This window comes from Puntigrus tetrazona, chromosome 16 (genome assembly GCF_018831695.1).
Source record: "Puntigrus tetrazona isolate hp1 chromosome 16, ASM1883169v1, whole genome shotgun sequence".
Taxonomy (NCBI): domain Eukaryota; kingdom Metazoa; phylum Chordata; class Actinopteri; order Cypriniformes; family Cyprinidae; genus Puntigrus; species Puntigrus tetrazona.
The window spans coordinates 2937533-2962296 of record NC_056714.1 but is presented as its reverse complement, the minus strand read 5'-3'; the positions used below and the strand labels follow the sequence as shown (position 1 = coordinate 2962296).

At 35.9% G+C, this 24764-nt stretch overlaps 1 protein-coding gene across 2 annotated transcripts in view; it reads left to right on the top strand.

Annotated features, from left to right (window-relative positions):
• Positions 1-24764, top strand: part of ascc3 (activating signal cointegrator 1 complex subunit 3) — a 148924-nt gene that overhangs the window by 102282 nt on the left and 21878 nt on the right. Inside the window, exons 15-32 of one of the 2 annotated variants that reach the window (XM_043260891.1) lie at positions 868-1059; positions 1151-1375; positions 2630-2749; positions 2896-3060; positions 3955-4041; positions 4868-5044; positions 8887-9112; positions 9221-9375; positions 12390-12488; positions 13032-13200; positions 14077-14297; positions 14377-14462; positions 14553-14719; positions 17186-17331; positions 18247-18367; positions 19562-19704; positions 23221-23358; positions 24617-24737. In XM_043260891.1, coding sequence (XP_043116826.1) covers positions 868-1059; positions 1151-1375; positions 2630-2749; positions 2896-3060; positions 3955-4041; positions 4868-5044; positions 8887-9112; positions 9221-9375; positions 12390-12488; positions 13032-13200; positions 14077-14297; positions 14377-14462; positions 14553-14719; positions 17186-17331; positions 18247-18367; positions 19562-19704; positions 23221-23358; positions 24617-24737 — 2758 coding nt within the window. Of the gene's footprint in view, positions 1-867; positions 1060-1150; positions 1376-2629; positions 2750-2895; positions 3061-3954; positions 4042-4867; positions 5045-8886; positions 9113-9220; positions 9376-12389; positions 12489-13031; positions 13201-14076; positions 14298-14376; positions 14463-14552; positions 14720-17185; positions 17332-18246; positions 18368-19561; positions 19705-23173; positions 23359-24616; positions 24738-24764 lie in introns of those variants that run through there. The other variant, XM_043260892.1, reaches the window with a different exon arrangement.

Below are 24764 nucleotides of genomic sequence, written 5' to 3'. Positions count from 1 at the left end.
GACACAAACGTGTTTAAATGGCAAGCTCTATTGAATGGCAAGCTGCTGCCCAAAAAAAAACAATCGCACAATTAAAATTCAAGCCCAGTTTTGGCATGTGTGCATATAGGTATGCAAATCACTCGGTTGTTTATGATCTTTGCTCAGTTCCTTACTTGTTTCCATCTCCGCTTTACCGACTTTGGCAAACATGTGGGAAGCCGGCTACAACAAGGATAAAGGCATCATTATTGAATGATCAAATTTTTTGAACATTGGGGAAAATAAATGATGCACGTGGCAAAAGGCACCCAATTTTTATATACACGCTTTATCTAAAGTACAACGTTTCGCTAAGGTTAATGCTCAAAACAATCACTGTGTACTGTTTTCTATTTATTATGGTAAATCTTGTTTTGCATAACAAATATAATTTAATTAAAATAGTATGCCTAATATGCCTTCACAGCCATAACAGCGCATGCATTATCATCATATAATGTAATAATTTGATATTTTCGTTATAGATACGGTGATTATCTCTTATGTGGACACCAAACCTGAATAATATTAACCGTCTGAATCTGTGTTGTGTGAGCAAATGTAAAAGCTTTTTCTAATGAGGTTAAGCTAGCTATTGTGCTTTTAGCTTTATATTTATTTGAAAACTATTAACTAAGTTAATATATTTGCTAATATAATAAATTCTTTAAAAACACGATTTATTAGTAGAATCACCTTGCACGTGCACAGTGCATCTCACATGTTTAGAAAAGTCTCGTAGTTTGAAGGGGAAGAAAATCACATGTGCCTCTGTACCCTGCTCGTTCCTGACCGGGGTGTGTGTGTGTGTGTGTGTGTGTGTGCGTGTGTGTGTGTGTGCCACAGGTGCAGCGCTCCAGAAACAAGCAGGTGAGGGAGATGTTTCCGGACGGGTTCGGTATCCATCACGCCGGAATGCTACGACAGGACCGCACGCTCATGGAGAACATGTTTTCCAGAGGGTACTTAAAGGTTCTAGTGTGCACCGCCACGCTGGCCTGGGGTGTTAACCTACCCGCTCACGCGGTCATCATCAAGGTCAGGGCGGATGGCCGCAGGCTCGTAAAACTCGACGCAGTGCTGGAATGTTCAGGATGGGGTTTTAAATGATTCCTGTCTCTGACATCAGGGCACTAACATCTACGATGCCAAGCGTGGTGCGCTTGTGGACCTGGGCATCCTAGACGTGATGCAGATCTTCGGTCGAGCTGGACGGCCGCAGTTCGATAAGTACGGTGAAGGAACCATCATCACGACCCACGACAAGCTGAGCCATTACCTGACTCTCCTGACTCAGCAGAACCCCATCGAGAGCCAGTTCCAGCAGAGTCTCGCCGACAACCTCAACGCTGAGGTATACCCCACAAACAAGTCTGCATGAGAATCTGTGATGACTTTGAGCATGTTTTCATCTCATCTTTAATTTAATTACTCTTCCTTTCAATTGAATATAATATTGATATCTAATATTATGTGGAATCCCATTACACCCTGTCTGTGCTTGTATATGTCAGCACAGTTATTAGAGAGCAGAAACAAGATTATTACAATTAAAGGAATAGTTCGCCCAAACATTCTGGCATCATTTGGAAGAACAAACTAATTCATACAGGTTTTTTGCGCACACATTTTTTGTTTACTTTAAGTAGAGGTATCACAATAACAAAACAAACAAATAGTAAAACATATATGCAGTATAAACATTAAAACAAACTAAATGGAGAAAAAACTTAAAATCTAGTTTTAAATATTAACAATAGTATGTCAGTGTTACCAAAATAATACTAGTATATATTATACTACATATGTGAAAAGATTAGGCTTATTAATGCAATGTGTTGTTATTTTAATCTATAATTCAAAGCAACAAAACTAAAAATAAAATACAAAAGCAAAGCTTAAAGAACTTTAACGTAAAAAATTACAGTAATAAAGAAATAAAATATATATACAAAAAAAATAAATAAATAATATATATATATATATATATATATATATATATATGTGTGTGTGTGTGTATATGTATATATATATATATATATATATATATATATATATATATATATATATATATATATGTGTGTGTGTGTGTGTGTGTGTGTGTATATAAAATAGAAATGTTATAAACAAACAATTTTTAACTAAAGGGTAATATTGGAAAAAAAAAAAAAAACCATCTCGTCCTTGACATACTGAGTGGAGCCACAAATTAATTTAACATATTATGTTTTATTTTTTGTTTAATATTTTATATATTACTATTATAAAATAATAAACTCATCAAGAAGCGACTTAATAAACTTGTTAATGAGATAGATGGGCTGTTCTCCACTCCGCCACATGATGGCAGCATCTTCAAGGCCATTTCAGTAGAAGCCATGATCAGTTTGTCCAGTAGATGGTGCAGCGGCATCAACCATCATCTAAAGGCTAGCTTAAAACCCTTTCAGTGTGCATTTCTGTGTTTCTGCACGTCCTAGTCATCATATAGTACCCAAGATCTCAATTACATGGTTAGCAATGCAAACATAAACCACTCCTCCAGAAAACACTAGGATTTGGTTTAATGTGAGTGATGTGAAATACTATGCCTGTTTATTTTGTGCAGATCGCTCTAGGGACGGTCACTAATGTTGATGAAGCCGTCCGGTGGCTGAGTTACACGTACCTGTACGTGCGAATGAGAGCCAATCCACTCGCTCACGGGATCAGTCACAAGGCCTATCAGGTGCTCACGCTCTCTCGATGTTTTTAACATCATCAGCGATCTAATCTCACATCGAACCGTCACCATTTAGATGCTTTTCGGTATGTATTTGCGCCGTAAATTGCTTTATTTGATCTGAATGTTTTATTGTCAAATATTGTATTTAGATGGACCTGCTGTTGGAGCTCTACAGGAAGGAGTTAGTCGTGGAGTCCGGAAGGAAGCTGGATAAGGCGCGGATGATCCGTTTTGACGAGAGGACTGGTTATTTTGCATCCACGGACCTCGGCAGGACGGCCAGCCACTTCTACATAAAGTACAACACCATTGAGGTGAGAAATATGGCGCGTAAAGCTATATAGAACATAGATTTGTGCAGATTGCCATTCGTTGGCTGCATGCAGTGTTTAGGTCTTAAAGAGAGCGTTGCAAAAATCCGATTGGTATAGTAAGTACGTTTTGAGTCAGGCATTTACATGGACAAGACGAATTAGTTTTAATAGTGATATTCATTCAAAAGTTTATGGTCTGATAGATTTATAAAGGCGTTCCGTTAGTTAATGTATCAACTAACATGAACAAACGATGAACAAAACTTACTATTACTGCATTTATTAATTTTTCTTCATGTTATTTGATAATACAGTTCTTCACTGTAAGATCACGTTCATTCAGATACAAACGTTAAAATAATTCATGCACTAGAATATTTTTTTATTAAAATTGACTAAGGTTAGTAAATGCTGAAGAACTGGTAACTAAAGTAGTTAACTATTTTGAATCTATTGTAAAGTGTTACCTCTTTATATACATTTTTTTATTATTATTTCTTTTTTTACATCACTACAGTAAAAAAACAATAAATGATATTCTTCAAACTTTGTCATATAATCCTAAAAAAAGACAAACATATAAAGCAGCGTGACTGTTTTCGACTTTGATGATAATAGGTGACGCAGCATGTTAGAATAATGCTGAAAATTCATCTTTGAGCACAGAAATAAATTACGTTTTTAAACACAATAGAATTGTAATTACTATTTAGCTGAACTTCTGATAAATTAAGTTCAGCATCGGTGAGCAAAAACAACTAATAATCTTATCAGATGTTACCGCTCCGGATTTTGACAATCATAATTAAAATTAAAAGCGATGTATTGGGAATGTTAAGTGTGTGTTAAACGCACAGTGACGACTTTAACGCGTACATTTCTTTATGTTCACAGACATTCAATGAGCTGTTCAATGCACAGAAGACCGAGGCAGATATTCTGAGCATTGTTTCAAAAGCTGAAGAGTTTGAGCAGATCAAGGTGAGTTTATTAATTTTTTTTTTTAAAAATGTGGTCTTAGTCCTGTGTCAAATGCGCGTTTAACCAACCTGTTCAGTTTTTTGCTTAGTAAGGGTTTCGTTATTGTTAATAATTGCACGTCGACGAAAACTGATTTTGGAGATCAACCGCAAAACGGGGTCGTGATGGTGAGGAAACCATGGCCGCTTTCCCACATTAATCAACAAAAAACAACAGAACTTTTATTAACGAAACTATTAAAAACAAAATCGGCCATGCTGGTGTAAAAATAACAAATACCTTACTCCAAGATTAAATAGGTTAGAACGAGGAATAACTAATTGTATGAAGTGCTATAACATTTATTAGCAAAACGAGTTAAGAACATAAGGAGGCACGGACAGCGGACACCTTGATGTAAAATAAAAAAAAAAAAAACAACCGTGGGACCATATAAATGAGAAATGATTGCTGTTTGTTTGTTTTAACTTTCATTATCATTTAGATTGATGGCACCGTTTGATCTTTTTCACCTTACTCTTCCTGTCAGTCAGCTCGTTTGTCCTCACCTGAGAAATAAAATGCGTTTTAATTGTCTGTTCGAGAGATGTTTTATTATTATTAAAAAAATCGGGATTTAACCCCGTTGACATCTCGAAAGAAATGCTATTTTTTTATTCCATTTTTTTTTTTTAAATATATATACATTTTTATACGATTTAGTTTTTTTAATGCTTCCATCCTCATTTAATTTTATTCACAGAAAAGAAAGGGTGATTTTTTTTTTTTTTTTTCCCCTTGTAATCGTTTTCTTTAACGAATGACGGGTCCCGTGTGCCGCACGCAGGTTCGTGACGAGGAGCTGGAGGAGCTGGAGAAGATGTTGTGTAATTTCTGCGAGCTGCCGGCGACCGGAGGAGTGGAGAACGGCTACGGCAAGATAAACATCCTCCTCCAGACGTACATCGGCCGCGGGGAGGTGGACAGCTTCTCCCTCATATCTGACCTCTCCTATGTAGCGCAGGTGAGATGCCTCTCATCAGAATGCTCGGGTTAAGGAAATGCCCGCTGCTGAGACTGTCTAACAGCTGGGTATCATTGATGGACATGTGCTGTGATTTAGGTTCAAATACTAGGGATGCACTGAAATGAAAATGAAATACCAAAGACATTTTTGGTTTCACAATTGCATAAATGAAATAGCCAAAATGCGCTTTTTACCGTTTCGCCTAGCATTAATAAAGTAGCTTTAATTTAATAAATTCGAAAGCTAATTTGAGACCTCCTTTTTGAATGAGGCATGCGTTTTTTGACTGTATGCAAATAAATGCAGCCTTGCTGAGCAGAGAGAGAGAGTTCTTTCAAAACATTCCCAATTATTTCATTTTTAAAATTAGTAGAAAATCTTACTGAGCCAAAGACTGTTTCAGCGCAGATTTGGACTAGCAGATCTGTAGCGCTGTTGAAAAAGGTTACATGCAACTTGCGCGTGCATTAGAAAAACATAACGTTATGTATATTTATCAACCTATAATCGATTGCTCGGCATGATTTATTCCCTCTTTTCGGTGGCCGAAGATTCAATACGTGCTCATATCAAACGATCCGTTTTACAGACAAAGCAGTAGTTCTTTCCTTAAGTATAATGCTATAATAGAATTACCGAATCAAGAATTGATCGAAATAATAATATAATAAAAATCTCTTTATTTTACCGATTTTTTTTAATGCAAGTTTGCATATTTATAAAAGAGAAAGTGTAATTAAGTTGTATAATATAGTTAATAATATATAAAATAAATATCAGTTTCATTTCAGCAGCTCTTTTGCACATCATCTTTAAATTCAATAGTGTGAGATCGTTTATATCAGGCTTCAGATATTGCTTTAAAAAAAAAAAAAAAAAAAAAAGCAATTCCAAATTCAACTTGTTTCTCCTGTGAATAAAAAATAATTGTTGCATAGAAAAGAGCATTTTAGATATTTTTGGCTAATGTCGTATTTATATGCTCAGGAAGTAAAAAACAAGAACAACGTACTTGACCCACGTAACGTAAGGAGGAGCAAATTCTGCCCTAATGTTGGAGTGAATAGTGTTTATCTGACTCGAAGGTTAAGATGGGATATTCTTCAGATTCTCTGTGGAAGCCATCTATCTCTGATATCTGCGATTCCATTATAACAGCTTCCATGTGGTCAGATAGTTGAAATAGCTCTGAGAAATTCCCTCTTTGCTCCTAATTCGGCTGATTTCAGATGTGCAGCTGGGATCCGGCAGTGGGAGTCATTTCCGTGTCAAACATACGTTGATTTTAAATCCAGACCCTCTGTGATGCTCAGGTTTGGATACCTCTCTCTGTCACCCTTCAGAGATTTTAGATGTATATGTTTAGCTATACACACACACAATGATTCTTTCAATGGTTTTTGCATCTGTTCCGAGAGAAAGAGAGAGACTCTTCCCATCGTTCAGCTATAGATCGGAATGGCTCTGACCTTTCGTTGGTATAATTCACAGCATATGACTGGAGAGTGTGAGATTATTTTATAATGATTCGTCAGATTCACAAAATGCAAATTAAAAAGTTGCATGCTTTGTATTGGGCAATATATATATATATATATATATATATATATATATATATATATATATATATATATATATATATCTTTATTTTTTATATATATATATATATATATATATATATATATATATATATATATATAATTTATATATATATATATATATATATATATATATATATATATATATATATATATATATATATATATATATATATATATACATTATATATATATTTATTTTTATTTATTTATTTTATTTTTTTTTTTATTAATTTTTTTTTTGGCAAAGAAGCCACAATGTGAATTATAAAAAGCCACGAGATATTCAAGAGACAATATGTTCAAATGCCGTACTGTATGCTCTACTTCAAAACATAACACAATATTCAAAAACGATATTTTCTTGTCATCATCTGGAACGATGAGTTGAAGCTGTATATTAAATTAGTCACATTCGTGAAATCTCACAGAAAAAAATGTACTACGCACAGCTCTCACAGAAGTCACTTTCAAACCAAAATTCACAGAACAACATAAGTTTACACCAAGCGCTCCTAAAGAGGCTCGCGATTAGGAATGCATTTCGAGTGGTGGTGACAGCTAAACGCTATTAAACAATCAAATCGTTCGAACTGAACCCACACCATTTTAAAGATCCACATGCGTCCCAGCAGGAGGTCGGTCCGCAAAGCTCATCCGAAGTTCAAAGCTGCTGCGTTTAGCCGTGCCCTGCTTTCACTGAAGTGTTGTGAATTGGATCGAGGGGGCCGTTCTTCTGGTGCTCATCCATACGGAGTTCGGTCGCTCTCGAGGCCTGTTAAACGGCAGCATGTGGGTCGGCAGGTGTTTGTCCTCCCGCTTTGCTAACAGTCGTCCGTTTCTGCTCGATCAATCAGTGACCAGATCGGTCCATCGTAGCAGTCAGATCTACGAGTAAACCTGCACCTTATAGATCAAAGTAATGTTGGATTCTCAAAGCCGTCTGAACATAACTCACACTCCACCATCAAACATACAGCCGCTTGGCTCTGATTTATACTGACAGCAGTCAAAGCAAATGAACATTAGTCATTCCATAAAATGTGTTCTAGATAATGAACAAATTTTAAAGGTGCCCTTTAAAAAGCTGTACCCTAAAAAAGAGAACGGTACTTGATAAATCTGTTTAAAACGACGCATAAAGCTATTTTATGCTACATAAGGTTGCCCACCTTCACATAAGTAGCCGTTATTGAGTTACACAACCAGCTAAATACAGCCCACTTTATTTCAGTAACCTCTTATTAACAGACTTTCTTTTTTTTTTTTCGTTGCGCAATAAATTAATCGTAATTACGTGACTAACACGCCTGTGAATAAAGTATTTCTAAAATGCGTGTGTTTGCACGTACAACAGGCTTAAAATAATCTCATTATAAAAAAATTGCATGCAAATCAATACACAAACCGAATCTAACTTGGCATTTCTTCCACATTTAGGGAAAACAAAAAAACATGTTTTGGAGAAATTCTAATTACGAGACGCAGAGTCATTTTAAAAAAAGGCGCGATTCAATTTACGGCACGCCCCGGGCATAGAAATTATAAATCAGCATAAAAAATAATAATTGCGACCGAAAAAAAAGAAAAAAAAAATATTGACATGCGAAGATGTTAAGTAAATATGCAACTTTAAATTATGCAAGTTCATATGTTGTTGAGTTACATAAAAGAGACGAAACGGACACAAAAGTCATATGCTAAGATGCCAAGCCATTTTAATTTCAAATTATGACATAAATCATAACTATGAGATAAAAAAAAAACATTTTGCTAAATCATGAATGAATTCGATGAAAACAATTTAACTTTTCAGTAAATATACAAGGTCATTATTATCGGATTTAATTTGTGGCATTACCACTTAACATTGTATCTCAAGTTATTTATATATGTATATGTATGTGTATATATATATATATATATATATATCAGAGAAAATGCACATCTGCTGTTAGTGTATCTATAGTGTATTGTAATGTATTGCTGTATTTATAATAGCATTACCAACTATTAATAACCAACTAACAGTTCGATTTATAACTGTTAAATACAGTATAATAACAGATTGTTGGTTCAAGCGCGTGCACGTCATTCTCAGAACATGATAAACATCAGTCATTTTTAATCTGCAGCGTGTTCATGTCCTCTGTGCGGATCAAGAAAGCTGTCACATCGGCCAGTGAGCCTCTTGATCGGCTTGATTGTGTGATCGAGAGTCTCTTTCTCTTTTTACTGCAGAATGCTGCTCGTATCGTGCGGGCTCTGTTTGAGATCGCTCTGAGGAAGCGCTGGCCGGCCATGACCTACCGTCTGCTAAACCTGTGTAAAGTGATAGACAAGCGTCTGTGGGGCTGGGCCCACCCGCTGCGACAGTTCAGCGCGCTGCCCCCTTCGGTGCTGTCCAGAATGGAGGAGAGGAACCTCACGGTGGACAAACTCAGGGACATGGGCAAAGATGAGATCGGTTGGTTTGACGCAAGATCGTTTCGTGGCTTGTCCGGTTTCAGGCTTTACTGTAGACATTTACGGTGAAATATTCCGATTCTCTCCTTCATTTTGTGCTCGCGTGCAGGTCACATGTTGCATCACGTGAACATCGGGCTGAAGGTGAAGCAGTGTGTTCATCAGATCCCCGCCATCCTGATGGAGTCCAGCGTTCAACCAATCACACGCACTGTCCTGCGCGTTCGCCTCAGCATCACCCCAGACTTCAGGTGGAATGACCAGGTAACCATAGCAACCGTACCCAGAGTTTTCCGTGCTGCTGTTAATCTTTGGAATATTGGGTTTTCGGTTCCATGGGCCAGGAGATCCCAAACTTTATGCACATTTTGCCAACAAAAGAATAATTTAATAGCGGAAAATGAATCTCAATGTATGGTTACAGGCATTTCTGATAGAATGTAAGAAATTGTGGCATGCTAAATTAAGGTTATGAGTTTAAAATAAAGACATTTTTGAGATAAAGCAAAATTATTATAGACAAAAAGTGGAGATACAGAAGACATAAAGACTGTAAGTCATTATTTAAAAAAAAAGTCAAAACTGAGACAATAAATATATGCTGTAGTAATGTTAAATGTGTATATATATGTGTATATATATATATATATATATATATATATATATATATATATATATATATATATATATGTATATATATATATATATATATATATATATATATATATATATATATATATATATATATATATATATATATATATATATATACATATATATATATATATATATATATATATATATACATATATACATATAAATATGTATATATGTGTATATATATAAATATATATATACATATATATATATATATATATATATATATATATATATATACATATTTCTATATATATATATATATATATAAATATATATATATATATATATAAATATAAAATTGTAAATAGAATTTGTTTGCAGTTTTAAAAATTTAATAGTTTAAATAAAACAATTTCAACGCAAGTTTTGGCAAAATAGAATGATGAGGCCTTCGGGAATGAATATGCTATGAATATGATAATGATGCTTATTTGTGACATATATTCGTACTGAGCACATTATGCACAGTTGCACATATCCTCACCGTAGCCCACACACACACACACACAGCAGGTTAGGCAGGAGGAGCTGAAGGAATCATTGATTTGTTCATCTCCTCCCCTGCGTTTAAGAGCACAAAGGCTTGAATAGGCCCAGATCTGTTGCTATTGTTCTCTTGAGGGCCAGCGCTGCGATGGGCCACAGATGGGCCGCTCTGTGCCCGGTGCTCCTGTTTGACCATAACTCGTCCAGCGTGACACCCAACAGCTGGATGACCATCAGCCAACGCTAATCACCCGACAACATGCTCTGAGCATGACCTGCGCTCTGCCGCATGAATACATCATTAACATTACCCTAATCCACTCAGCACGTCATGTATATAAATAAAATACATAAAACATACAGTATACTAGCAACCAACCGAAACATGTATTTATTTATTTACTTGACGTGGCTTTGTTACAAAACATATATTTTAAAGAAATACTACACTAAGCGTATTATCAGCATATTGGAATTGAATAGCATTGCATCACAGTAATAAATGACATTTAACAATATATCCTAATAGAAAACTGCTATTTTAAATGATAATTCTATTTTACAATATTGCTTTGTTTGCTGTGTTTTTAATCAGATGCAGCCTTTTTCGTGTATTTATGCCAGTCGCAAAATATTTAATCCTGGTTTAATTTATTATTAAGTTATGAATATTTGGTTACACTATTTTAGGGTCCAATTCTCTCTATTGACAAACCATTAACTAAGACGTTTACCCCAATAAACTCCTAATCAGCTGCTTATTACTAGTTATCAAGATAGTTTAGGTGTTGGGTTGGATTAGAGATGTTTATTATAGTCATGTAGAGTAAATGGTTTAGAAACAGACAAATAAGCAATAGGTTAATATACCCTAATGTACATTCACATACTCCTGTTTGATACATTTAATAACTATAAATAGTTCACTTTATATTACGGTCTTCATTTTATTAAAATTTGAATATTTTTGAACTGCATGGTACAGACATTGTCGTCTGAATATGTTAGAAACCCACTTGTAACTACTTGAATGTTTTGCCTGTAGTTATTTGTTAGTTTAAAAACATATTAAATGATGATATATTTATTTTAATAATATATGTAAATATGCAATGCTTTTAACATTTAAAAAAATCAGGTTTGTATTATTATTTATTGTGTGTGTTTGTTTGTGTGTGTGTGTGTGTGTGTGTGTGTGTGTGTGTGTGTGTTTGTGTGTGTGTGTGTGTGTGTTTGTGTTTGTGTGTGTGTGTGTGTGTGTGTGTGTGTGTGTGTGTGTGTGTGTGTGTGTGTGTGTGTGTGTGTTTGTGTGTGTGTGTAAATGAACACATAATCTAAAAAAAAATTGTCTCTTATGACAAACTCACAAACATGTTTTTTTTTTTTTTTTTTTTTTTTTTTTTTAATGTATTCATTTATTTCAGTTCAGTTGTGGTTTTAACTTCGATTTAAATTCGATTCTGAAAAAGGCGCTATATATGCTGTCCACCTGCAGGATTTAATTCAGATCTCTAATGTGAATGAAGCTGTATGATTCAGATCAAACAGCCCGAGGAAGATTTACTCACACCACGAGCAAAGCGAAAAGGCTTTCTGGTCATTCAAATGCTTTAATGCAAAATACGAGCTGCCTGACAATACGTATATATATCACTCGCTTTAATGTACAACAGGATACAACTCAACAGACTATAAAGTTTTCACTCACTTTAGAGCTATCTAATATTACAGATCTCTTTATACTCTCCGTAGGGCTGTGATAATAGTTAGTACTAGATGCAAATGTCATGTTCATGTTTCTGTGCCTTTTTTATGTATTTTTAATGTCATGTTTATTTTTGTATTTTGGATCAAACCGCTGACACCAGAAGTACGAGTCCTATTTTTTTGTGTTATAAGAATGACAAATGTATTATTCTCATGTGGTTTGGTGTCTGTAATGTAAGTTTGGTCTCGCGGTTTCCGTGGAAACAGTAGTTTCCACTTTCATAAATGTTTTTAGTTACCGTGAAATTCTAAATAGACATCCGTTTGGAAAAATAAAGGCAGGCTTGTTCGTTTTTAGTATTAGTATTATTCTTTGTATTTTCATTATATCGCTTTTATGAAACCTCACATCTGGTCCTGCTCAGGTCCATGGCTCAGTGGGAGAGCCCTGGTGGTTATGGGTGGAGGATCCCATCAACGACCACATCTACCACTCTGAGTACTTCCTCCTGCATAAGAAACAGGTAAAGACACATGTGCATCTGCTGAATCTAGAAACCTTAATACCAGATCACAGCATGAATTAAACACATTTCACCTTTAAATGTAATGTCTGTAGTTAGTGCATATAGTACAAGTTTTGACTTATATACAACACAACTAAAACAGCGAAGCTAAAAAATGATTATTTTTATTTTTTATTTTTGCTAATTGAAATTAAGCTAGAAAATGATGAATAATACATAAAACTTCAACTTATAAAAAAGAAAATAGATGTTTTCCTCTGATGACATACTGAAATGAGTAATAAGTGTGTATATATATATATATATATATATATATAACCACCAAATAGAAAACAAAACCCAAAAGCACAACTAAAAAACTAAAAGTTAGCTTATCGATGTATTAATAAATTCTAGAATAAATATATAAATCATGCTAAAAAAATGTATTTTGTAGTAATCAATTAGATGATTGGTTTTTGAGGACGGTGCCATTCAGTAAGACGGAAACGTGAAATGCATTGCGGTGTTCTAATCATATATTCTCTCTGTTACTGTCAGGTTGTGAGTGGTGAGCCCCAGCAGGTCGTCTTCACTATACCCATCTTTGAGCCCATGCCTTCTCAGTATTACATCCGAGCCGTGTCTGACCGCTGGCTGGGTTCTGAAGCTGTGTGTATCATCAACTTCCAGCATCTCATCCTGCCTGAAAGACACCCGCCACACACTGGTGAGTCCCATAGATACACGTTTTTCAAGCTGGGAGCAGCTTCATCCTTCAATCACTTGTTGTTTAGCAGAAATGGATTGGAATTCTAATGAAACAATGGTATATTAGTTGACATAGTACTATAATTATTATTAATGTAAAAAAAATTTAATTGTTTAGTTAAAACGTTAGTAGCATACTACATGTATGCTACTACGCTACTAATAAATAATAAATGTTGTCTTGGCAAATAGGTTTTCTCTCTTTTTCTTCTTCTTCTTTTTTTACGACAGTAGAATTTTCTTTGCAATCATACTTTTTTTTTTCAGATGGAAAAATCATGCAGTGTGCCCCAGACTTTAGTCTATGAGATTTTGCCAGAAGAAAGTTATAAATCCAGCAGTTCTCCCAATAGTTGCAGTTATGTCTGTAGCACAAGCAATGCAGAATAAAGTTATGTGCTGAAATGAACTCTTTTAAAAATGTAGATACTCTTTTAAAACTAGTTCTATAGTTCTAAGTTCTATATTGGCATCTATGGGTTCCATGAAGAATCTACACACTTTGGCTTAAGCCTGAAGCTAGACTAAAATTTAAATCTGAGCTGTTTCAATTGAAAGAAACTTTCACTGAATGATCTGAAAAAAATGTTAGTGCATTTGTTTTGTCTCAAAACGCACATGTTTTTTTAAAGCATAAAAAGTTATTGTTCTAATTGAACTATGGCCTAATCCTGGTTTAGGCTAAGCCCTATCTATGAAACCGGGCCTTAAATGTCTTTAAGATCATTTACTTTGGGAAACCAAAAATGTTTCCCATATTGCTATGAAAACCTTTGAGAGTAATAGTGTTGTTTGTAATATTGAAAATGTACCGTTTCAATTTGCTTCATCCTAGAGCTCTTGGATCTTCAACCGCTGCCTGTGACTGCGTTGGGAAACCGGGAGTATGAGAGTCTATACAAGTTCACGCACTTTAATCCCATTCAGACGCAGATCTTCCACACACTCTACCATACAGACACCAACGTCCTGCTGGGGGCCCCCACCGGTTCCGGCAAAACCATCGCTGCAGAGATGGCCATCTTCAGGGTCTTCAACAAGTACCCCACCTCCAAGGTCTGAACCTCTGCCATCTGTTAGGGTTTAGTTTTAGCTCTTATGAGACGGTTTAACTAGCATGTGTCTCTGTGAGCAGGTGGTCTACATTGCTCCTCTCAAAGCACTGGTCCGAGAGAGGATTGAAGACTGGAAGATCAGAATAGAAGAGAAACTTGGGAGGAAGTGAGGGTTTTTCTAGATTCTTCTGGAAAATATGCGTCTGTCATTACACTTTGATCTTCGTTTGCTCATTATCATACTGTCTCTCTCTAGGGTGGTCGAGTTAACAGGCGACGTTACTCCAGACATGCGAGCCATCGCTCAGGCCGACCTGATCGTCACCACTCCAGAGAAATGGGACGGAGTCAGCCGCAGCTGGCAGAACCGCAGCTATGTGCAGAAAGTAGCTATTCTCATCATAGACGAGATCCATCTTCTAGGTTAGAGGGCAAAGTTCTTTTTTGTTTTTCGCTTGATGTAAAAAGTAGTTCAAAATACCCGAGCGGTAGTATAGTGTCAGTAAACATGCTGCTGATGGCAGTGCTGCTTAGATGAAATATATGCTGCCCGTTTTCCTCTAAATAATAAAATAAACATCAATAGAATGACAGCAGTGAGAAAACAACAGTTAAGAAAGCGTTTATTCACAGTGTTGCACCAGCCTTGTAATTCAGCACTCCAGTCATTTCACGGATATTTATTTAGCGCTTTATACAATAGATCCTCCAAAGCAAGCATCTTGTTAAGTATTGAGGTTTGGTCTTTGTTTAGACAAAGTTTTGTCTGCAAAAATAGTCCGCGTGAAGCATTGCTCGCACAGAAGCCACTTTAAAACCAAGCAGCTTTTTGTTGGGAATTCAAGTGACCAACTTGAACATCAGAGAAACTTTAAAGGAGGAACTTTTTCGTCCTTGTGTGAAACTTCCAATCGCATGGATTCCTATTGAAATGAATGGAGATTGCCTGCAAAATTTGTGTCAGCATCATTTCAGTTGTACAATTTCTCTTATGAAGCAGCTCTCCAGATGCACTTATTTACTCTAGTTTGAGCTTGATGGACTGAACAAAATAAATGATCCAGAGAAGATTCCCATGTCAGGGAATTACACCTACATTACCTTTTAAATAACCATCACAGACCAATAGTACTTAGAAGATTTTTACCAGCTAAACCTAATTTTTCAGGATAGGGCACTGATAAGGCAAGTTGTTTTAAACTTCAGAAACAAACTTTGTTTTGGCCTGATTTTGTTAAAAGTGACATCACATCACTCCGTTCTTCAATTTATTTTAGTATATTAGGGCCTTAAAGGGATAGTTCACTTAAAAAGTAATGTTCTTTCTTTAATTACTCTCCTTCATGTTTTTCCAAACCTGTAAGACATTTATTCCTTAGAGGAGGACAAATTATGATCATTTTGATTAAATCTGAGAGCCCTCTGACTCTTCACAGACAGCAAAGGTCCTAAAAAAAAACATGTGACGTCAGTGGTTCAACTACAATTTTACAAAGTGTGAAGAATACTTTTTGTCCTTTATTTAACAATCTTGTCTTCTCTGTGTCACCCTATGGTGCCAATTTGGAGAGTATCACATATGTAAAGAACGTATGCTGTTCTGTGTCAGCAGCTTTGTACACCGATGCGTTGTTTACGCCTAGATCTAATGTGTGATATTCTCCAAAATGCCCCGTTAGGTTCATGTGGAGGAGACAAATGAATAAAGTCATTATTTCTTTGATCACAGGTTGAACCATTGATGTCACATGGATTATTTTAGCCATGTCCTTTGTTATGTTTCTTGATCATATTAGGATCCTTTCTGTCTATGGGAGGGACAGAGAGCTCTCAGATTTAATCAAAAACATCTTATTTTGTGTTCTAAAGATAAACAAATGTTTTACAGGTTTGGAACAACATGAGGGTGAATAATAAATTACGTCATTTTCTTCACATGGCCTTATGTGGACATCATCTACTAATTTCAGTTATGTGGATAATAAAATTCGTCCTTAAAATATCCCTAAACATTTTTTGGAACAATTGGCTTTGCCTCTTCTGTTCTAGCTCGGCAGTGCCACTGTGCACAAAGCAAAGTCTATATGCAACTGGTTTATTGAGTCTGGTGCAGGAGCTTGGCCTTCACAAAATCAAAAATAGGAAATCTTTATTTATGCCAGGTCCCATTGCCTAACATAACAGATGCTCTTCTGTTTGAATGGGAGCAGATTCCAGCAGCCATGCTCCAACATCACATGGTAAACTTTCCCGGAGGAGTGGAAGCTATTATACAGCATCAAAGGGTCAAACAAGCCCACCGTTAATGCCTATGGTTTTGAAATTAAATCTTCAGCAAGCACATGAGTCTACAGTTCAGGTGTCCACATATGTTTGCCTGTTGCAGTATAGCTGCTAGCAATGTATTCATGTCAAGGACCTTGATATAAACGAATTAGACAGCTTCTTGAGAACACAAGTCCTGAACCGTGTGTAGTTGGATAACAGTGCTAATGCCCCTTTACTAAGGGCTATCTGCGTGCATTTACGCACATTTATGGGCAGTTCTTGATTTAATCGACTGATTTAGGGTCTCACGATTCTGCTCGTGTGATTGAGACCTATCAAAATGCAAATGTATCTGCTTGCACTTCCCTGATATCTGACCTGAGCTGCCAATTGGACTCTGCGGCACCTTTAAGCTGTTTCGTTCTGCTTTTATTGTTTCATTGAGGGAAAAATACATTGTGATGATCGTCATTATCGATTGTCAACCCTTATTCTGTTACTTCTTTCTTATCTGGTTTTAATATTATAAAGAATCTTCAAAACAATCTCTGTTGTACTTGGTAATAAATAAAAGTGGCTTGACTTTATTTGAAAGTCTGTACTTTTTCGTTGACTTCACAGGTGAGGACAGAGGGCCGGTTTTAGAGGTCATTGTGTCCAGAACCAACTTTATCTCATCTCACACCTCAAAACAAGTGCGAATCGTGGGACTGTCTACCGCTCTGGCTAATGCACGGGATCTAGCCGACTGGTTAGGCATCGGACAGGTTAGAAACCCACCACAACACAGAACCTGCGTCTATTAACTCTCACATAACCTAACGTCACACCCCTATCTATTACATTCGACGAAAGACTCGATATTCAAATGGCTTTTGGAATCCATCCATAGACTGTTATATATATATAGGCAAATTAATATTTTCAGGATCAGTGCTCCTTCCTCTTCTCAGGTTTGACGTTCAAATCAAGCCAAAAAAAATGAATCTTGGCTCTCAAACGGTATATTTAATGTTGAATGTAATTGATGGGTCTCGTTTCAGTGGAATCATGCTCGACTTGCACCCATGATGATTAGGGATGTAGTCAAATAACGATATTATCTGTAACACTGTACTAACGGTACCATCGTTTTCATCCTGTTTCCATTACAGATAGCCGAACGAACGTTCCTGTCGCTCATTCTGCGTATAAATGCGTATGTGCGAGCACATACGAGCGCGCGAGGGTCTATAAATAAGCGGCACCCCTCTCCCAGCGCGTAGCAGCATTTTGGCGCTGCGGCCGCATCAGGACAGACAGCAGTGGTTATGTAAACGTTGTTTTACTATTGCCGAAATGTCACCCTGCTAGACAGACGGGGAAGGAAGGGCTGGGGGTCTCCATAAATCTGACGTGTGCTGTTTGGACTGAGGCGCGTCTCTAGCTGCCCAATCCATTATCCAGCCCTTTAAATATGTGCGCACACGCACTCAGGCCCGAGCCACTTGTGTGAGAGCGCAGTTGTGGGACAGGGGACAATGACAGGCTGTAATTACCCCCAGATGGGCCACTCTGTCAGGCACATAGCCAGCTGGGCACTCCATCTCTCGCTTTATTACTGTCTTTCTTTGCGTCTTCTCAGTTTCTGGACATGTTTTTCTCTTTATTCGTTTTTTTTTTTTTGTCTGTGTCTCTTTCAGGTGGGACTGTTTAATTTCCGGCCCTCCGTTCGCCCAGTGCCGTTGGAGGTTCACATCCAGGGCTTTCCGGGGCAGCATTATTGCCCTCGTATGGCCAGCATGAACAAACCTGTCTTCCAAGGTCCGAGAAGTAGTAACACATTAAAGGAAAAAAAACATGCAGAAATTAAAATCGTGTAATCGTGCACTCTTCGTTGTAAATGATAAATTTGCGTGATCCAATTTTATGTTTTTTTGTTATTCGCAAGCATGAAAAAGAATGGAAGAAATTGCGAGAGTCATTATGGCGGATATTGATGGAAAGCCCGCCTTAAAGGGATGGAAGACATATTGAAGAATGTGTGAAACAGTTGTTGGTCACCAATAACTACCATAGTGTGGAAAATAAATGCTAGTGGAGCCAACAACTGTTACACATTCTTCAAAGTATTTGGTGTGTGTGTGTGTGTGTGTGTGTGTGAGAATGGGTGAGTGGGTGTGCAACAGATGAAATAAATTCATACAGGTTGAGTATGACTGACCTGAGGTTGACTGGATGGTAGCAGAATGTACATTTTGGCAACGGGCTATCCATTTAAAGTTGAAAAAGACAGATTTTGATATTCTAAAATAGATTATTTTTGCACGTTTTACATAAAAATAACCTAAAACATTGTAAAAGTTGTAAAAGGGTGTAATGATAACTGCTTTATAGCCTTGCCATTAACTAAATTTTTTTTTTTTTTTTTATATAATACAGTAATACTATGTCTGAGGAAGTTTAATCAAATGTAATATTTCTCCTCTGACTACTATAATCAAGCTCTTGATATTGTTTGAAATTTTAATGCACTATAATGCATTTGCTATTTGATCAAATGAAAATGTAAAATCATGTTTATTTTAGTCTCTATTAATCACTATAGAAGTTTACTCAACTATGATGTTGAGTTTTTAAAAACCTCATAAATATTAAAATAATCCATACTCACAAGCTTTAGTGGAAACACCATTAAAATGTCTTGATTTGTTAATTGTTTATTCATTGTCGCATTTGATTGCTGATGTGAAATATGCTGTTGAAACATGTTCTTGGCAAGCGGTTTTTGATCCTTCCCATTTAAGTAGAGAAGATGGGAGTTGAAATTGTATTCAAAGTAATAGACGATGCCCCAGGGATGTAACCATGATATGGCCTCCAGATGAACTGATTTTCCTAAAAGCGAATTACAAATGATTCTTAGTAAAAATGTGACTTTGTTTTATCGCGCTGTATTGACTTTTCTCGTGTTTTAATTTGCTAAATTCCACAATCTGTTTTTCCACTGTCCTGCAGCAATCCGCACACATTCTCCTGCCAAGCCGGTCCTCATATTTGTGTCATCGCGCCGGCAAACGCGGCTCACGGCTCTGGACCTCATTGCGTTTCTGGCTACAGAAGACGACCCCAAGCAGTGGCTCCACCAGGACGAGAGAGAGGTCAGAAGTCATCCATAACAGTGTTACTTTTTCAGCTAATGAGTAAATACATGCACAACTAAATATTTACTTATTCAAACAAGTAAGGCCTTTTTTTTTTTTTTTTTTGGAGAAATGGAGAGGACAGTAGGGCGCACAGGGGTCGTGTAATGTGCTTGCACAAATATAGAATTAAAAAAAAACAAAACTTTAATTGTCAGACAGAAAGAGTCCGAGCTAGATGAGGAAAGAAGAAAATAATGTAAAAAAAAAAAAAAAAAAAAGTTACTTAAACTGTAATTTAACAGTTATTTTGACTGCAGGGTTATTATTATTTTTATTTGTACCAAACACTATCTAATAAAATATTTTGCTAGGATTGTATGTTTTCTGAAGATTGGAGTAAATTGAAGTACACAATGATCTTTGTAATATTATCAAATCATGCAGGAGAGCATGATCATAAGCTGTTTTTTTAAGCCTCAATAATCTAGGTTCATTTAAAATTATAAATATATTAAATGAATTAGTTAGAAATATATTATTAATAGTTAATGAATGTCCGATTATAATACATTACTCTGCAATGTCTTGTTTTCAGAAAAAAATAAGGCAAAATTAAGTTAGTTTTGGCTTAAAACAAACAAAATTATCTGTCAATGAGGTAAACAAAATAATCGTTTTCTGTTTGAAATAAGATTATTTTGCTTACCCCGTTGGCAGATTATTTAGCTTTTCCTGGAAAACAAGACAATAATTTTTACTCGTTTAGAGAATCCTTCTTGATTTAAGAATATTTTAACTGACCACAAGACATTGGAGTGTAATGTATTATGGAAAAGCATGAATTATGAGAAATTTTAGTTGTCTAGAAAATCTTTCATAATTTATTTCTAGATATTTTGGCTGGAAACAAGACGAACAAATCAAAGCTAGAAAAGCATGTTTTATGGCATAGTTAATATCTGACTGTAAGAAAAAAAAAAAAAAAAAAAAAAAAAAATATATATATATATATATATATATATATATATATATATATATATATATATGTGTGTGTGTGTGTGTGTGTGTGTGTGTGTGTGTGTGTGTATATATATATATATATATATATATATATATATATATATATATATATGTGTGTGTGTGTGTGTGTATATATATATATATATATATATATATATATATATATATATATATATATATATATATATATGTGTGTGTGTGTGTGTGTGTGTGTGTGTGTGTTATTATTAAGATACATTTAGTATAGCTAAGGATAAGATGTACAGTACAAACTTATCGTAAAGTGCTTCCTAAAGTTTAAGATGATATTAACACTGTGCTTGTAAAGCATTAAATTACATAAAAATGTAACTGAATAAAATCTTTTCTGTTCTGGCAAGCAGACATTTCTGATGAAGCCGTGAATCGTTTTGGTGGAAAAGATCTTGTTTGCAATTTGTAACAGTCTCCGATCACTCTTTCACCGCCTCAGTTCTTTTGCATCTCTGCTGTCGTTACTTGCTCTCTCTCTCTCTCTCTCTCCCGCCTTATATTCCCACAATCTCAAGAAGCTCAGTATCTCTTTATCGGTGATTACAGTACGGCTCAGCGCAGATTCTGGTGCAAAAGCCTGTGTCATCTCTCATTAAATTCCTCTTTCCGTTCCACTGCATGCCTTCAGATCATTTCAAGATGTGAACAAACAGCTTTTTTTCTGCTCGCCGTCACAGATGTGTGCTAATATTTTCAAAGCACTCGATTAGAGAGGCAGTCCGAGAAAAAAAAAAAAAAAAAAAAAGGAATGCTTTTCTCATCCCGATCGCAGAAAGATTGCAGCCTTACGGAGGTGATAATTTCTTTAATGGTATACGCATGATGCACGCGCATTCAAGTGGCGCAGAGAGCGGAAATACATTATTAATGTGTTTGCTTGAACACGTGCACATTCACGTCAGCCTTTTAATGTTAAAGTGCAGAGGTCCCCAATTAGCGAAACCTAAGATCGGTTCCATTCAGACCGCGACATATTTATTCTAAATGTAAATACAGCGGCTTTTTTGTGTTCTCCCAACAGAGAAATCTGCTCATTTAACAATGTATTTACATGTAAATCATCATAACGCGTTTCAATTAAATTGGTAGTGTCGAATAAAATAATAAATTATTTTAAGCAAGGCAAAACATATATAGCTTTTGCGATTTAAATAGTCTGTCTACTAAAATAGAGTCGAATCCGTTTCAACCCAGTACCTCAGAATTGATTCTATATGTGAAAACTCTTAAAGGAATAGCTCACCCCAAAATTGCAATTTGTATAAAACATACATTTGGTCGAAATGCGTTAAGCAGCGGGCGTTTATGAGACAGATACTGATGTTAGTGATCTATTTTTCTATTGCACAGACTGTGTGTAAAAGCATGCAGCCCCATAAAGTATGTTAGTGCCTGTCTTTTATGAGCCTACCCTGTTAAAGACCCAATAAAAGACGTCACGCGTGTAACATGCAGAGAATAGGGAAGGCTGCTTTTAATGCCGTCTGTGTGGGACGGAAACAAAATTAAAAGCAAATTACGCTCGAGTCTGGTTTAAAAGAGTTCGCCCAACTATGATTCTGTCATAATTTAGGCCATTTGCTTTCATTATTATTATTCGTTACAAACATACTACTGTCTAAGTATGAGGTCATTTATTTATTTAATGCTTTTATTTAGCAATGTAAAGCATGTAAAGCCAGCAAATCCTCTCATTAATATTGTTATAACAGTATTAAGCATTAATTATTCGACATTCATAAGCACCAAATCAGCATATTAGAATTATTTCTGAAAATCGTACTGGAGATGACTTTTCTGCATCACGGCAAAACATAACATTTTAAAATATATACAAATAGAAAAACAATATCTTAATGATACCAATGTCTGCATTTCTTACAGACTTTTCACAAAAATATATTTTAACAACTTTTAAGAAGAAAAGTTAACAGTGTGTTACGATGATTGAATATATATATATATATATATATATATATATATATATATATATATATATATATATATATAGACTATTTTCTATTTTAAGATTTCTTTCTTATTTTAATTTTCTTATTTTTCTTTTTTGTTAATGATATTTTGTTCAAATTTCTTCCAAATTTCTCTTTTTGTGTTCCATCGAAGGCGGGAGCTTGGAACCCACACGAAAGAGTAATGACAGCGTTTTGGTGTTTAGATGAGCTGTCCGTCGGCTGTAGGCCTGACGCGCGTGAGCTCCATGCGCTGATAGCTGCAGCTCCAGTGATATACGGGGCGTCCCGCTGCTTCACTGCACTGAAGCGTGTAACGGCCTGAGACCCCGCTGTTTGAGTGACAGCCGGCTGCCGTTAGCTGTCCGTCTCGCATCTAGCAGCACTTTCCTCCATTTGTTTCCACTGTTGCCTGTCCTAACATTTCCATCTCTTTTGTTTCCTTTTTCTTTTTTACGAAGCGCGCGTCGCCTGCCGGGGTTTCTGATGTGTGTGTGGGTTTATTTAGATGAACGATATCATCGGCACTATAAGAGAGTCCAATCTGAAGCTGACCCTGGCGTTCGGGATCGGGATGCATCACGCGGGGCTTCACGACAGAGACAGGAAGACGGTGGAGGAGCTCTTCGTCAACTGTAAGATCCAGGTGAGTTCCTGCTGTTAGGCGCTATGTGATTCACCGACAGATCAACCTTTTCCACGACGATTCCCAAAGCTCTTGGCAATGAATGAACTAGGTTCGAGAACATCTGTGAGATTCTAAAAGAATCATAAATACACTCATGGAGAACTTTCCTCGTCATTTTAGAGTGACGAGAATGAATCGATTTATTCAGATCTTAATCCGTATTCAAACGAAGCGCTCTCTTTAATGCAGCTCGCCGTTCTCGTGGGTTTATGTCTTCCGTGGCCTGGCTGTAAAAGCATAAATGTTTATGTTGACATAATGCAAATGTGATATTTCACACATAATATGAGGGCGGCTCGAAACCATTTAGCATGTGAAGCACATCTGAAGTTCAGTTAACGCAGAACACAGGAGGATATTTTTAAAAGAAGTCTCTTATCGTCAGCAAGACTACATTTATTTGATCAAATGCAGCGAAACGGTGACATTTTTTTTACGATTGAGGGGGTAAAAGAGTTGCAGTTCAATTCTGTGATGGCATGAGTGAATTTATAAATGAAACAAAAGTGAATATGGTCAATTTTATAGTCTTGATATCATAAATGGTCTTAATTTTCAAAATACTTAGATTAAGAGGTCTTAAAATTGGAAAACGGGGATCAAAATCAGGCCTGATTTGATTATTAAATTTAATTATTAAACCATTTCTATGATGGTTTTCTATAATAGTTGCTTATTACCATATCTATTATTAACATATTGGCTGTTTTTTAGTACTTTAAAGTACATATTCTGTATGACCGTATGCTACATCCGTAATCCTACTCAGTTCCTAACAAGTACCAATTAAAAAGTTGGATGTATTTAATGATTTGTTAATAAACCTTAAAAGAAATGTGAACAATACAGCACTATTTAAAACATTAATTCACCATATAGATACTATAGTAATTTTAGTATCTATATGGTGATAGTAATTTTTTTTTTTGTGTGGTCATGCGGTATTATTTTATTGGTGCTTAAAGGGTTCTTACAAAGTCTTCGATTTAATTTGAATATGTTTTCAGCAAAATACGACCATTTTATCACAGAAAGTGCATTAGTGACAACTTTCGACAGTAATTATTTCAATAAACAATAACTCAATGGTATTTTCTGGCAGTAGGAATATTTGACACGGTTTCCGAAAATGGCAAATAGCGAACCCTACAAACAAAAATAAGGTGAAATAATTTCGAAGTGACCCTTTTTAATATTTCTTTGACTTCTCTCTAAGGTGTTAATAGCCACCAGCACACTAGCGTGGGGCGTCAACTTCCCCGCTCACCTGGTGATCGTGAAGGGCACAGAATATTTCGACGGAAAGACTCGCCGCTACGTTGATTACCCCATAACAGGTAACATCTGTTTTAACGTTTGTGCGT